Source organism: Zeugodacus cucurbitae, chromosome 3 (assembly GCF_028554725.1).
Source record: "Zeugodacus cucurbitae isolate PBARC_wt_2022May chromosome 3, idZeuCucr1.2, whole genome shotgun sequence".
NCBI lineage: Eukaryota > Metazoa > Arthropoda > Insecta > Diptera > Tephritidae > Zeugodacus > Zeugodacus cucurbitae.
Window position 1 is genome coordinate 20,725,565 of NC_071668.1, and position 14,397 is coordinate 20,739,961.

At 37.1% G+C, this 14,397-nt stretch overlaps 1 protein-coding gene across 6 annotated transcripts in view; it reads left to right on the forward strand.

Annotated features, from left to right (window-relative positions):
• The window catches only part of LOC105216537 (CUGBP Elav-like family member 2), a 309,490-nt gene that overhangs the window by 246,220 nt on the left and 48,873 nt on the right, over nucleotides 1-14,397 (forward strand). For all 6 annotated transcript variants that reach the window (XR_008470570.1, XR_008470569.1, XR_008470571.1 and 3 more), the window contains 3 exons: nucleotides 6,217-6,398; nucleotides 6,589-6,886; nucleotides 7,020-7,205. Coding sequence is in view for 1 of the 6 variants with exons in the window: in XM_054227861.1 (XP_054083836.1) it covers nucleotides 6,217-6,398; nucleotides 6,589-6,886; nucleotides 7,020-7,205 (666 nt within the window). In the remaining 5 variants the exon portion in view is untranslated. The remainder of the gene's footprint in view (nucleotides 1-6,216; nucleotides 6,399-6,588; nucleotides 6,887-7,019; nucleotides 7,206-14,397) is intronic.

Below are 14,397 nucleotides of genomic sequence, written 5' to 3' on the forward strand. Positions count from 1 at the left end.
GCCACCAGCAACACCAAAAACCAACAACATCAACGACACCCGCAACTCGACCGCTATCTTTATATGTATGTATTGGTGTGTTGGGGCAATCTATGCGCTTTGTCACACAGCTCAGGTGAAAATGTAGAGCATTCGGACACTGAACGGCCGGCAAGCGAAGCCTCGACAGACACACATATTGGTTTATATGTGGACCTACCTCTACATGTTGTTGTTGTTGGCTTGCAACACTTGGTCCACATGTGACCACAGCGCACGGTTGCATGCGGTGTAAGGGTAGCCAACCTACATGCACACTCAACAACAACAAATGCCGCCGCCAGCATTTTCCAACAAGTAAGATAAAGAAAAAAAGTGGAACACACTCGATTTGCGTGTCGCTGGGCGATTTGTTGTTGTTTGTGTTGTTTGGGTAGGCAATCTAAGCTTAAATGCTGCCACCATTGCTGCTTGAAGACTTTAAAAGTGGGTAAACATTGCACCTACAAAGTAGTACATGGTCGCTTTTTATGCATGTAACAAGTGCCTTTTCCATATATACAGGGTGCCCTCGTATGTGTTATGCAAGAATTTAAGTGTGTGTGTGTACTTTGTGTGGGCACTCTAATGTTGTTTGCATACCGCTTGTTTGAACATGCGCTATTTTTGGTGCCACATACTCGTACTAACGTCGTCCATAACGGTATAACGTTATAAATGTGTGTGTGTGTGTGTGCGTGTGCTCTCTTTAAATATATAACGTTTGCAAAGTGAAAGTTCGTTACAAGCTACTCGCCAGCTTGTCGTTAAACTAGGTGGCACAATTTTGCTGCGCTGCTTGATAAAATATTACTGTGTTATGTGTGTTAATCCGCGTGTGGCTACTATGTGGCACGGAAATAGCCTGATTCGGGATTGCGTTTGTGTGCGTATTAGTGTTGTGAGACACTTTCTGCAAAGTTATTACCCATGCTATTCATTGGGCATTAAGCATTTGTTGATTAAATTTTCATTTCACTTTTTGAATGTGCAGTAGTGTTTCTGTCGCCTGGCAGCTCATAGAATGGGCTTAAATGTAAGTAAGAGTTAGTATTAGTAGTGATAGGAGTATAGATACCTCCAATTCAACGTGGTGGATTCCTACGCTCTAGTGAAAATATCTACCTATCTAAAGTGACAGCAACAACAATGTTATCCAATTGACTTCAATATGATATTATACCAGTTTATTTATACCACTTTAATTATACCAGTTTAATTATACCACTTTAATTATACCAGTTTAATTATACCACTTTAATTATACCAGTTAATTATATAAGTTTGATTATATCAGTTTAATTATACCAGTTTATTATACCAGTTTATTTATACCACTTTAATTATACCAGTTTATTTATATCAGTTTAATTATACCATTTTAAGTATATCAGTAAATTATACTAGTTGAATTATACCAGTTTATTTATATCAGTTTAATTATACCAGTTTAAGTATAGCAGTTAAATATACCAGTTTAATTATACTAGTTTAATTATACCAGTTTATTTATATCAGTTTATTTATATCAGTTTAATTATACCAATTTAATTATACCAGTTAATTATACTAGTTTAATTTTACTAGTTTAATTATACCAGTTTAATTATTATACCAGTTTAATAATACCAGTTTTGTGTTCGATTCACCACACTCTAAAGTCTAACGAAACTGCTATTATGTCAAAGTATTGATTTAGTTAAAACAAGTTTTCTGGAGCTCTTGAGAAATTGAGGTTAATGAAAGCCTCATAAGTCCACAAATAGATTTTTTTGATATTAAGACTCAAAATTCCAAGCGCTACTGTAACCAATAGTAACATTTTAGAGTACTAATTAACTGACAGAATGGAACATATATTTTTGTCAACATTTGTCGGTGAAATGGATCTCAGAAACAATCTCAAAACCGCTTCAACAAAATGGGAATGATAATGTGATTTCGAAAATTACGAATTTGTTAAATAATAATCTTGAGAAATTGAAAATATATTAAGGAAAATCATATCTATAAGAAGTAACATTCAGTAGTAACCCCATAGCCCAAGCGTGACAGCAATGAACTTATGAGAGATCGGTTGCTTTCTTCTATTAACATTCATCTCTTTTAAAGATTAGTCTAAATAAAATATATCACGAAACGTATTCCTGTTCTCAGATGTTAAGGGTTTCGAGGTTCCTTACTTCTTAAAAAAACAAAGAAAATTCAATTTCAATGGGGAATGTCTCATTCAAATGTTGGCCGCGGCTACGTCGCAGTTGGTCCATCAGTAGAGTCCAATTATCGATGGCTCGTTCGTGCATCTCGACTGGTAAAGGGCGATTGACACACGTTTTGCTCCAAGGTCTGAATCGAAGCGAGATTGTCCGCATATAATTTAGACTTTACATATCCCCACAGGAAAAAGCCTAACGGTGTGATACCACACTATCTTGTTGGTCAATCGACTGGCCCAAAACGTGAAATTATCTGCTCCCGCAAGTGTTCTCTCAATAAATCCATTGATTGATGTGAAGTGGCGCCGTCTTTATGAAATCAAATGTCGCCGAGATCACAAGCTTTAATTTCAGGCATCAAAGAGTCGGTTATCATGGCGCGATAACGGTCGTCATTGACGGTTACGTTCTCACCAGCATATTTTTTGAAGAAATATGGGCCGATGATTCCACCAGCCCACAAAATACACCAAACCGTTGTTTTTTTCTGGATGAAATGGCATCCCTTGAAGCTCTTCAGATTGCTCTTTGTCCCAAATGCGGCTTTTATGCTTGTTTACATACGCATTGAACCAGAAATGTATCCCATCGCTAAACAGAATTTTGCTCGAACACATCGAATCTTTTTGGAACTTTCCAAGAGCCCATATAGCGAAGCGATGTCGATCGGGAAGATCGAGCGTCGTCAGTTCTTGTACAAGCTTTATTTTGTACGCTTTCAGTTTAAGATCTCGGCGTAAAATGCGGCAAGTCGTTCCATATGTTCAAGTTCGAGTTGCTGCGAGTTTGAAAGAGTATTCAATATAAATTTTAATATAAAATAGAAAATTACATTTCTCTACCTAAATGTGAAGCTTTCAAGCTTAAATATGAAACTTGAGCTTTTTGGGATTTAACCTATAAAATAGAAAATGATAATCAAGCATAACCTCAAAACTGGTATAAAATGTGTTACCATTACAATAGATGCCAAAAATGTGTAAGAATTGTGTGAAAGTCCTAATAATCGCCATGAACTTTCAAATTCCAATTCAAAGAAAATATCAAACAATTTATACCAAATTAATCCATACAATTTAATACAATAATTTTTATCATTGCCCGATAGAGAACCAAGAAGGTATTCTCAAAGTTAAACTATTCAATTGTATATGAATAAAACTTTTAATTTTCTAAATTAAATATAATTTTTCTAAACAAAAAATCACCCTTCCACTTCTCTCAAATATTCTCAACTTCTTCCGCAAAAAAAAAAAACTAAACTCATCTTCATTTCGCATGGAAATTTATTATAAAATAATTTGCTTAAAATTGAATCATTTCCACAATAAAACGCTGTGTGTTATCTGCAATAAAAATGAAGTGAAACATTACGAAAGAAATTTAATATTAAAATCTAATTTGGCAACGTAGGAAATTGCACATAAAAAATTTAAAATTTTATTTCACATTGGTAGGTAGGCAGGTAAGCAGCCAGGCAGTTGAAAGAGGCGCTGTTTTGCATTACCTGCTATGCCGGCACACTGTTGAGCCGAAGTATGTACCTACGTGTGTATATAATGGCAAAGTAGAATGTAAATAAGATTTGTGATGTCAATTATGTGCGCCGCCATATTTTAAGGCAGGATATTAACCTGCTTTCGCTTCGCTCATTTATTTGCATATAATCGTACTTTTGGGGCGACTGTAATGTGAGTAAATATTTACCGTTATCAATTAAGTTGACTGTAGGTCGAGAGAGGTTAGGACTTAGCATTTAAATTGTTTATAATTCAATATTCAGTCTTTGAAAGCGATGTTCGTTTTTTAAGAAAGTCGAAGTCTGTCTCTTATTCAATTTGGTTTAACAGATGCTTTCATTTGGATTTGAAGAAGTTTAGATGATCGAAGATCCTCTAGATGAAGAATGATTTGAGAATTGTGGAAGGGGTGGTACTTTTCAATGTAATCTCAGCTCCTTTAACTACATAGGCTGAATGTAAGATATGCTCAACTGAAAATGCAAAAGAATAAAGATCTATCTTATTTTAGATTTACGAAATCTTATATTCCAATCCAAAAACAGTTGGTCTGCTAAGTTGTAAAAAACTCAAAAATTATTTAAATTTCGTTATTATGAAGACTCTCCAGCATAGTCCAACATTTGAATGTCCATTGTTGTAACCAACTCGTATGAATTATGCCAGTTGTTCGTTCGTTTCATCACTCTCCAAGTTTATGTGCCATTTTCAAAATTCTTCTTTCAAAGCTTTTTCAAACAAAACTTTATTTTCGCTCGCTTTAATTATAATAATCATTTTTCATTGCTATATATTCATTCATTTCTCTTTATATACATATACTTGCTTGTGGTGTCGTCTTCCACCGCCTTCAATTCAAGCAAATGTGAAGCGTCAAAGTCACAGAGACGCCTTAGCCGACGATATCATGTTGATGACACTGAAAATTTCAAGTTCATTTCCGTGCTGCATTGCTGACTTACATGAACTTGAATTTCGAAAAAGCATAGAAATAAGTGTAAATCTGTATATCTTTCACATTGTTGTAACAACAGTTGCTTTGAGCGAAGTAATGTATACCAAAGTCAGTATTTTCACACTAGACTTGTTTTACTAGCATATGAAGTAGCGCTGCTGACACTCGTTGACTAGTACGCTGAGTATAATATGTTGTGAGTTATATTAATAATGAGCCTATGGCAAAAATAGCTTCTAATAAAACTCAAAATGATCTCGGGAAATGACAGTAAATCAGTTATCTCCACATATTTTGATTGTTTGTTTTTATTTTCCTATATCTCTTTCAATAGATTTCTATGTATAACCCCATATTATCATAAATTTTCGAACTCTGAATGACTGACTTTCAGTTTTAGCATTTACTACACGGTCTCAGAATCCCACAGTAACTAATTATAATTTCTAATTGATAGACTAATCAGTCAACCCACCAATGATTCGGTAGCCGGAAGGCAATTCTGGTGAGGAAAACAAGATTGTATGTGATTGGCCGGTTATAGCCGAATCGATGATATCGCGCCACTCCTCTCTTTCCCTCGCAATTCGGCGACAGTTGGAGATCCCAAGTGTAACCAGGTCGCTCTCCACCTGGTCCCTCCAACAGAGTAGAGGCCTTCCTTTTCCTCAACTTCCTCCGGCGGTTTCTGCATCGAACCCTTTCAGAACTGGGATGTTTTCGGACAACATGACCTAGCCAGCGTAGCCGCTGTCTTTTTATTCGTTGAACTATGTCAATGTCGTCGTATAACTCGTACAGCTCATCGTTCCATCGTCTGCGGTGCTCGCCGTTGCCAATGTTCCGAGGACCGTAAATCTTGCGCAAAATTTTCCTCTCGAAAACTCCTAGTATCTAGAAACCTAGATTATCTCAGTTAAAATTTTGAAGATATGCAAATGTTCTTCCCAAAATTTCGAAAAATCTGACAAAGGAAATCATATAAATGAAACAAATTTAGTCGGGTTTGTTATAATTTATAATCAAGCATAAATCGGCCGATTTCTTGATGAACTTTTATGTGTTGAATTCATCTTCGCCCCGAAAAGTAACCCTTGAAATAACTGAAAGATTCTCTAACGAAAGTAATCTAGAGAAAATCAAATTCGCCGGCTCAGCTGGTATATAATTATTATAGGTTGGCCTTTAAAGAACCTACTGGTTTTGAAGAACACTTCGAATCCTAAATCATAATAAAAGCGAGTCGATGTAATATTTTACTTAAAGCTACTAAATTACCTTCTGTTACGATGCTAGAAATGTCTCAAGTAGACATAAATTTTTAAAAGTTGCTTTAATTCCCCGCAGGTTATAAGAAATACCCTCTGGGCTCTTCATTAACCATCAAACTACGAAGCAAGGTGTGCAATTACTTCGAACGGCTCAAACAACCACAAATACAAAATAAATTTAAACAATTTAAGTCCAAGACTAAATACCTTTCTTCTCTCTCTCTTTTTCTTTGCAGAACGCAAACTCTTCGTTGGAATGCTCAATAAGAAACTGAACGAGAACGACGTACGCAAATTATTCGAAGTTCACGGTGCCATCGAGGAGTGCACGGTACTGCGCGATCAGAACGGACAGAGTAAAGGGTGTGCCTTTGTTACATTTGCCACGAAGCACGCGGCGATATCAGCGATAAAAGTGGTAATGCCAACCTGCCGAATGATATTAAATTCCGAGCGCCAAACAAGCGACTAATTAGCGCAAAAAGCGCAATATTTGTTATGCACCATTTCTTTTACTGCATTTCCTAGCAACAACTATTTCTAGAAAACAAAAAAAAAAATCGAAGAAAAACAATGAACTAATCTATTTTCTCCACACACACACACAGACTTTGAACCAAAACAAGACAATGGAGGGCTGCACATCGCCACTGGTTGTGAAATTCGCCGACACGCAAAAGGAGAAGGAGCAAAAGAAGATCCAGCAAATACAGGCGAACCTCTGGAATTTGGCATCGAACATAAATATACCGTTGGGTCAGACGGCGACCACCGTTTCAACGCCAATACTGCCGAATCCACCGCAGCAGGCGAGTCCGGTGTTGGGCGCCGATGCCATTACGCCGGCCTCACTGCAATTGCTGCAACAGTTGCAGGCGGTTGGACTGCAGCAACAACTTTTGCAAGGTGCGTACCCGCAGCGTTGACCGCCGTTTGTGGTCATTTTGTGGCGGAGCGTGCGCCACGCGCTGCGCTGCGCTGTGTTCGGTGCTGTGTTGGGTGTTAAATGTGTTCACATTGTTTTCTTTACTCTCGACAGGTTTGGGCGCGCAGACGAATTCTGCGGAAACGGCAGCGGCAACAGCGGCTGCCGCCGCAGCTGGATTACTACCACCGATGACGGTACAAAATTTGGCCGCCATTGCGGCGATGACACAACCCTCACTCACCAATGCTGCCAACAATCCGGGTAGTGCGCAATTGACAAACACAGCGGCTCTCTTATGTAAGTGTCGTCATTATGTTTTTACTTTTTTGTTGTTTTTCTGGTGTTTTCTTTTTTTTCGTTTTACACAAATTGCATAATTATTATTTAAACTGAATGCGGTTTTTATATACACATTATTTCATTATTTTAATACATTATATACAATGTTGCATTGTCGTGCGTACACACGAAGTTTCAGTTGGTGTGAATATGTAACATAACTGTTTATGTGTGTCACATCAGGATGGACAGAAATTATACGGATTTTAAGTTGACTTTATTGTTGTTGTAGATCCCTAAAATATTCCTCAGATAATCTTCGACTTTCTGTCGAGTCGAATATTATTGGTCGTATATAAATTTGAGCTCGTTCCAGTTCTTAGATCTGTCTGTCGTCTGAACGAGCCTTTTTTGTTGATTACGACCAATTTTCTCTATGATATTCAGCTGAATTTGAATAAGAACCCTCACTTGTGAAGTTAACCAATTTTAAAAATGTCTGTCTTTGATTTGAGAGAGTTGCGAATCGAACAAACATCTGGTATAAGTCGCTTACACTGGTATAATCATAAATCGTTGTTAAAAAAAGCTACAAGCATAGGCGAGGTTCAGTGTTAATCAAAAACGAATCGAACAAGCAACTGGTGTAAGTAGCTTATACTGGTATAATCCTAAATCGGTTTTTAATAAAACAACTAAGAGAGTAAAAGCTCAGTTTCAATCAAAAACGAATCAAACTAGCAACTGGTATAAGTCGCTAATACTGGTATAATCAAAAATCAGTGTTGAATAAAACGACTAAGAGAGTCAAAGCTCAGTTTCAATCAAAAACGAAACGAACAAACAAACAAATGGTATAAGTCGCTTATACTGGTATAATTACAAATCGGTATTAAATGAAACGATTAAGAGACAATCAAAAACGAAACGAACAAGCAACTGGTATAAGTCGCTTGTACTGGTATAATCAAAAATCGGTTTTTAATAAAACGACTAAGACAGGCAAAGCTCAGTTTTAATCAAAAACGAATCGAACTGGCAACTGGTATAAGTCGCTAATACTGGTATAAGCAAAAATCGGTGTTAAATAAAACGACTAAGAGAGAAAAATCTCAATTTCAATCAAAAACGAAACGAACAAACAAATGGTATAAGTCGCTTATACTGGTGTAATTACAAATCGGTATTAAATGAAACGACTAAGATAGGAAAAGTTCAATTTTAATGGAAAACGAATCGAACTAGCAACTGGTACAAGTCGCTTAAACTGGTATAATCCTAAATTGGTTTTTAATAAAACGACTAAGAGAGGCAACGCACAGTTTTAATCAAAAACGAATCGAACAAGCAACTGGTATAACTTATCCGAACTGGTATAATGAGCGTAAATGCTTTAACAAGAGAGCTGACCTTTATAAACATTGCCTATTTCATGTCCCAAAAAAAAAATTTCTAAAAAACCCTTTATTCTTCGAAGAAATTAAGAAATCTTTAAACACGGATTTATTACTTTCTAAGATTTGCTCTCCTGGGTATGAAACCACACTAATGTCCTTAATAAATATCCACATCCATTATGCACGCATTGTTTTTCGCTTCAACTATCTAGCTACATATAGCCTGTATACATAAGTGAAGGTAACTGACAGGAAGCCGGCAATCGATTTAAAGGACCTGCACAGTGACATGTGTCAGCGTTAATCCTTAATAAAAATTAACAACACGCAAGCAACATATCGATTACCGCATCCCGCAACGCGCGTCACCCAATCATCATTAAAACTTTTGCGGGCATTATGTTACCTACAATTTGTGCAGCGGCGCGTGTTTACACAGAGCCCTGGTACATATACTCGATGGTAATATATATTATAGCTGAGTGTGTGCGCCTACTCAAATATATATATATATATATATATCTCCACACATTTATTTGTGTGCATTGGCCCAAAGACACGTGGTTTGTTGACAAGCTATTAATCGGATTTCATTAATGAAATATTAATATTGGCGTCAACGAGAACATTGACAGATATGTCATGAATTTCAACTCGTTTATCTGTTGTATTATCTTTAAAGTTAATTTGCAAATTTTTAAAGTTAAAATGCAAGAAAAATGCTGGAGTTATTCAATTTGTGGAATATACATACAAACAATATTGTGTTGATTCTAAAAAAAAACTATAATCAATTTTAAGTTTTTATTAAATGTGGATTTATTTTTAGATATCAGCAAAAAGACTGTAATCAGCTTTAACGTTTTTTTAATTCGAATTTTAGTTTAATGGTGATAAACATTGTCGTCTTCGATTCGCCACTTGCTCTTCTGTACAATCTTACTATATACGTATGAGTTGAATATGTCCTAGAAAAATACGGACGAAAACGACAAAAATCTATTTACTTGAATTCAATACAAAATATTAAGTGTATATATCATTAAAGTCGTATAATCGCTTATTTGTTTTGTATAACATTTTATACCAGTTTTATAAGAGTTATACCAGTTGCATGTTTGATTCACTACACTCTAATATCCATTTAGTTTGGATATCTATTGGCTGATTTGTATTTTTATACCAGTTTCATAAGACTTATACCAGTTTCATGTTCTCTCATCTTTCTTCATTATTTTTATCTTTATGCCAGTTTTATAAGTGTTATACCAGTTGATCCTTTGATTCGCTACTCTCTAATATCTATTTGATTTGGTTGTCTCTTAGCCAGCGGGGAATAATTTTAGCATTTGCTCCAATTTAACTTTATATTTCATGTCTTTACTTTGCATAATTACAGCACTCCAACAGTCCTTCCCCTTCTTTATAGGTTCAAAAACTATTCTTACGTCGCCAAAACTAAGATTACTCGTAAAAATTATACAAAAGTCTAGTTAAACACCTATACTACCTTATAGGCTGGAAAGGGGCAAAATGTATACAGTTCAATATGTTATCCACTCAACAGAGATCATTGAAGGAACACTTTTATTGCGGACAGCTTAGTGGAAACCCTGAGGGTCGAGTTTCAAATGCAGAAGATTGGGAGATGGACCCATTTTTACTAGAGTAGCTTTCAAAAGCGCTCCGTGCTGTCTGCTGCCATTGCGAGGGCGCTCTGTTCCGCAAATATATATTTTTATAAAATTTTTGGTGGATCGGATCCAATATCTAGATAGGATCAGAAAATAAGCTAAGAATTTACATGCTAACTTCGTGCCATCATTAGATTCGCTGGAGATAATAATTCAATGAGCTTTCTGTATAGATTTCTCACAAAGATTGGATATATCCAAGCGTTTTTACTGTTCTTGACCTTTTCTTAGAACACTCTAGAGAGATCAGACGATCTAAAATGGGAGTAAGAAGTAAATATTACTGGAAACTAAGGAGGCTCCTTACCTTATACTCGTACATTACGAGTTCAAAAAGTTCCTACAGGAGATACAGGAGATTTTTCGTCTGAACTTACGCTTCGCTTCCGTAACCAGTCTGCGAATAGTAGAACCAACGGCGTGGGTGTCCTTTCCAATGATATCGATATCATCGGCGTACGCCCTCAGCTGTTAGCTCTTACAGAAGATTGTACCTTCTCGATTTAGCTCTGCGGCTCGTACTATTTTTTCCAGCGTCAGGTTAAAGAAGTTACACGATAGTGAGTCACCTTGCCTGAAACCTCGTTTGGTATCGAACGGCTTGGAGAGGTCCTTCCCGATCCTAACGGAGCTTTTGGTGTTGCTCAACGTCAACTTACACAGCCGTATTAGTTTTGCGGGGATACCAAATTCAGACTTCGCGGCATAAAGGCAACTCCTTTTCGTGACTCCTTTTCCCATCTTTTCACGGGTCTTCTCCAAGATTTGGCGCATTGTGAATATCTGGTCAGTTGTAGATTTTCCAGTTCTAAACCCACACTGTTAAGGTAATAGCTATTTAAATTTCTTCATGATAGGGCAATGGTACATCGGCTCCATCGTCGTCTAATCTCCTCTTTCATTTACCTAGGAAGGTGTTTGATTTTCTACTTACGCAAGCATATTTAATATTTCTTCTCTGCCCCTCCTCTCCTCAAGTAATATGTGCCACCAACATTTTGTTATACTACGCACCACATTTTTCACCTCTGAAATATTCACACACACACACACCCGAGCACTCTCTCGTACAAAAATATACTCACTCAGTTACTCAGTCAAACTAACGCCGGTAACTATCAACATATTTGGTTTGCTAAAATACTTTCCGCCATTTGTGCACGATTATCAAGCTACTGTGTGTGTGTTTAGTAAATAATTTCAGTCAATATTTCTTCTACTTGTGAGCTAACTTAATAAATTAGTAGCCCCCACCCCTCCTATATACCCGCATATATGGCCACCAGCCAATGGCTATAACAAATATTTGCTTAACGTCACCATCAACGCGCTGGCAAATTAATGAAGCAACATGCCGCAAAATAATAGTCCAACAGAAGAGAAGGACTAAAGGCATACACACCCATATTTCGGCTCGTTGCACGCGGTTACACCTCAACGCACAAATAAGCGGAGCAAAACGGAAAAAAAAATCGAACACTTTCTGTATGAAATTGGCTGCCAAAGCTTTGTTTGAACTCATCCCAATCCATACATCGTCCTTCGTCGTTCTTCCGTGTGCTGCCTCGTCCTTCGTCACTCTCTCTATCCGCATTCGGTTCACTTTGCTGCGGCCACTTTGTCTCTGCGCCTTTGTCTGTATGTATGTATGTCTGTCTGTCTGAGCCACCTTTTGTTTTTACATTGCTTTTGTATCCTTTAAGTTTGCCGTTGTCTGTCGGCTGTCGCTCGTCGAGCGTCTAATATGCATGAGTGAATGTGCGACCAACACACTTCACACACACACACACTCGACTACACTGCTGCTCAGTCGCTGTGTCATCGCTAGTTAACCGTCAGCTTGTTAGGGTTTGAAATGATCTAATTTCCTTCTTCCGGCTTCCAATTTACCGGAAATATCTTCGTGGCCATAGTTCGGTGTGTTTGACTCGATTTTTGTGTTTGCCGCATTTGCCACGACGGCATTTGCGGCAATTACTGCGTACAAGAGTGGCGGGCACTTGATTAACCGCCATCTTAAATGAAAGTGGTTTGGCTGTGTGTGTGTGCGTGTCAATACTATATTTATATATATTTCTACATACACTCTCTTAAATATCCTCAACCATAAGCAATCAGCCAAAAACTAAAACTAAAAGGTGTAGTCGCCGCTATCGATTGCTAATCTAATCTTGTTGCCTGTCATTAGTGTCATTCAAGTTTTCGTTTATTTGGAAATTAGTTCGCTAATAAGTTCCACAACATTCCTTTTTTGGGGCAATCAGCAACAACAGTTAATTGCGCTACACGCATTTACTTCGATAAATTGTCGGGTAATTGATAAAGTTTCCTACACAATTTGCCGAGAGAAATAGATACTTGTAGTTGTTGTTGGTTGGCTAACGGAGTGGAGCGAATTTTTTAAGTTAGTATTATGGTATAATTTGATATTTGAAGTACTAGTTTATTAGTAACTAGTGGTTGGTAGTTACATAGATTTTTCAGGCTTAAATCCTTGATATTATTTTTTTGTTCTCGATTTGTTGGACACCTTGTAGTTTTGGTCGAAGCTGTTCGACGATCTATGAGCAATTTTACGCTATAAAGCCGATCACATATGATATCCATGCCAACTTTGGAATTCATTGTCGAAAGTGTTCGTTCGAATACATCCAAGGCAGCATAATATCGATTTCTCTCAAACAAAATGTCGAACACAAATTTGAACACGAGCACTACCTCCAACGATGAATATTTCGTAGGACCGTACATGCTCGACCGTACTGTAGATAGGCCGCTTTAACAAAATTTTCGGTATATATTTTTTAATTTCACTCCTTATATTATACTTTTTCTCAACATTTACAACATTATGAGCCTTCATTGACACCAAAGTGCAACAGACTTCCTCATAAAGCACTATAATATGTTAAACATTACATAACCTCTATTGTAAATAACGAAATCCTGGCCATTTGCACAACAAGTCTGTTATTTATGAAGGTTCTTTAGAATATTTCATTCGATAAGTTTTTAGTCTTCAAATAAAAATATATTTATTTTATCCGAATTCTATTTTATTAATCATTATGGATACTACCGAAATCGATACACCATTTACATCGATTCTGGAACTATCCGATATCTGTTGCTGTCTCAGTCTCAGTCTCAGTCATTACCTGTGTCACCTCGTGTCAGAATCTCTATCCCTTTTTCTATCAAGAACACAACAAAAAACTCACTGTGATCATAAAGGGGGATCCACTTCGAGGTTTCCTACTTTTTTTTAAGCAAAAAACACAGACAATTGAAATTTAATGGGGAATGTTTATTATCAGTATAAAGAATATACTTTGTCATTTAGTTTTTTAAAGATTATCTTTTTCAAATATTAGCCGTGCCTACGTCTCAATTTTTCCATCCGTTGAGTAAAATTTTCGATGACTCGTTCGAGTATTTCGCCTGGTAACTGCCGGATGACACGCGTGATGTTATGCTCCAAGTCCTCCAGGGGATTGGCCGCATAGACTTTAGATTTTACATATACCCAAGTGAAAAAATATAACGGTGTGATATCACAAAATCTTGGTGGCCAATTGACCGACCCAAAATGCTCACCGAAGTTTTCTCTCAATAAATCCATTGATTGATGCGATGTGAGGAAAGTGGCGCTGTCTTGTTGGAACCAAATGTCGCCGAGATCACGAGCTTCAACTTTATGTATCAAATAGTCGGTTATCATGCCTCGATAATAGCGGCCATTGACTTTTACGTTCTCAAAAACATCATTTTTGAAGAAATATGGACCGATGACTGCTCCGGCCCACAAACCACATCCAACCGTTGTTTTTTTTTTCAGGATGGCATGTCAGCTTTGGAATCTCTGCAGGTTGCTCTTCGTCTCAAATACGGCAATTTTTATTGTTTACGCACCCATTGAGCCAGAAATGGGCCTCAAAGCTGAACAGATATTTGCTCGAAAGCATCGGACCTCCTTGCATCGAAGTTTCTTAAATAAGTTGAACAATTTGTAAACGTGATTTAGGCGTAAGTCTTTCCATAATGAAATTCTAAACAATACCGAACCAAAGTAACATGACAGCTTGCCACAACTCACGCGTCTGTCTGTCCAAAAAAAGG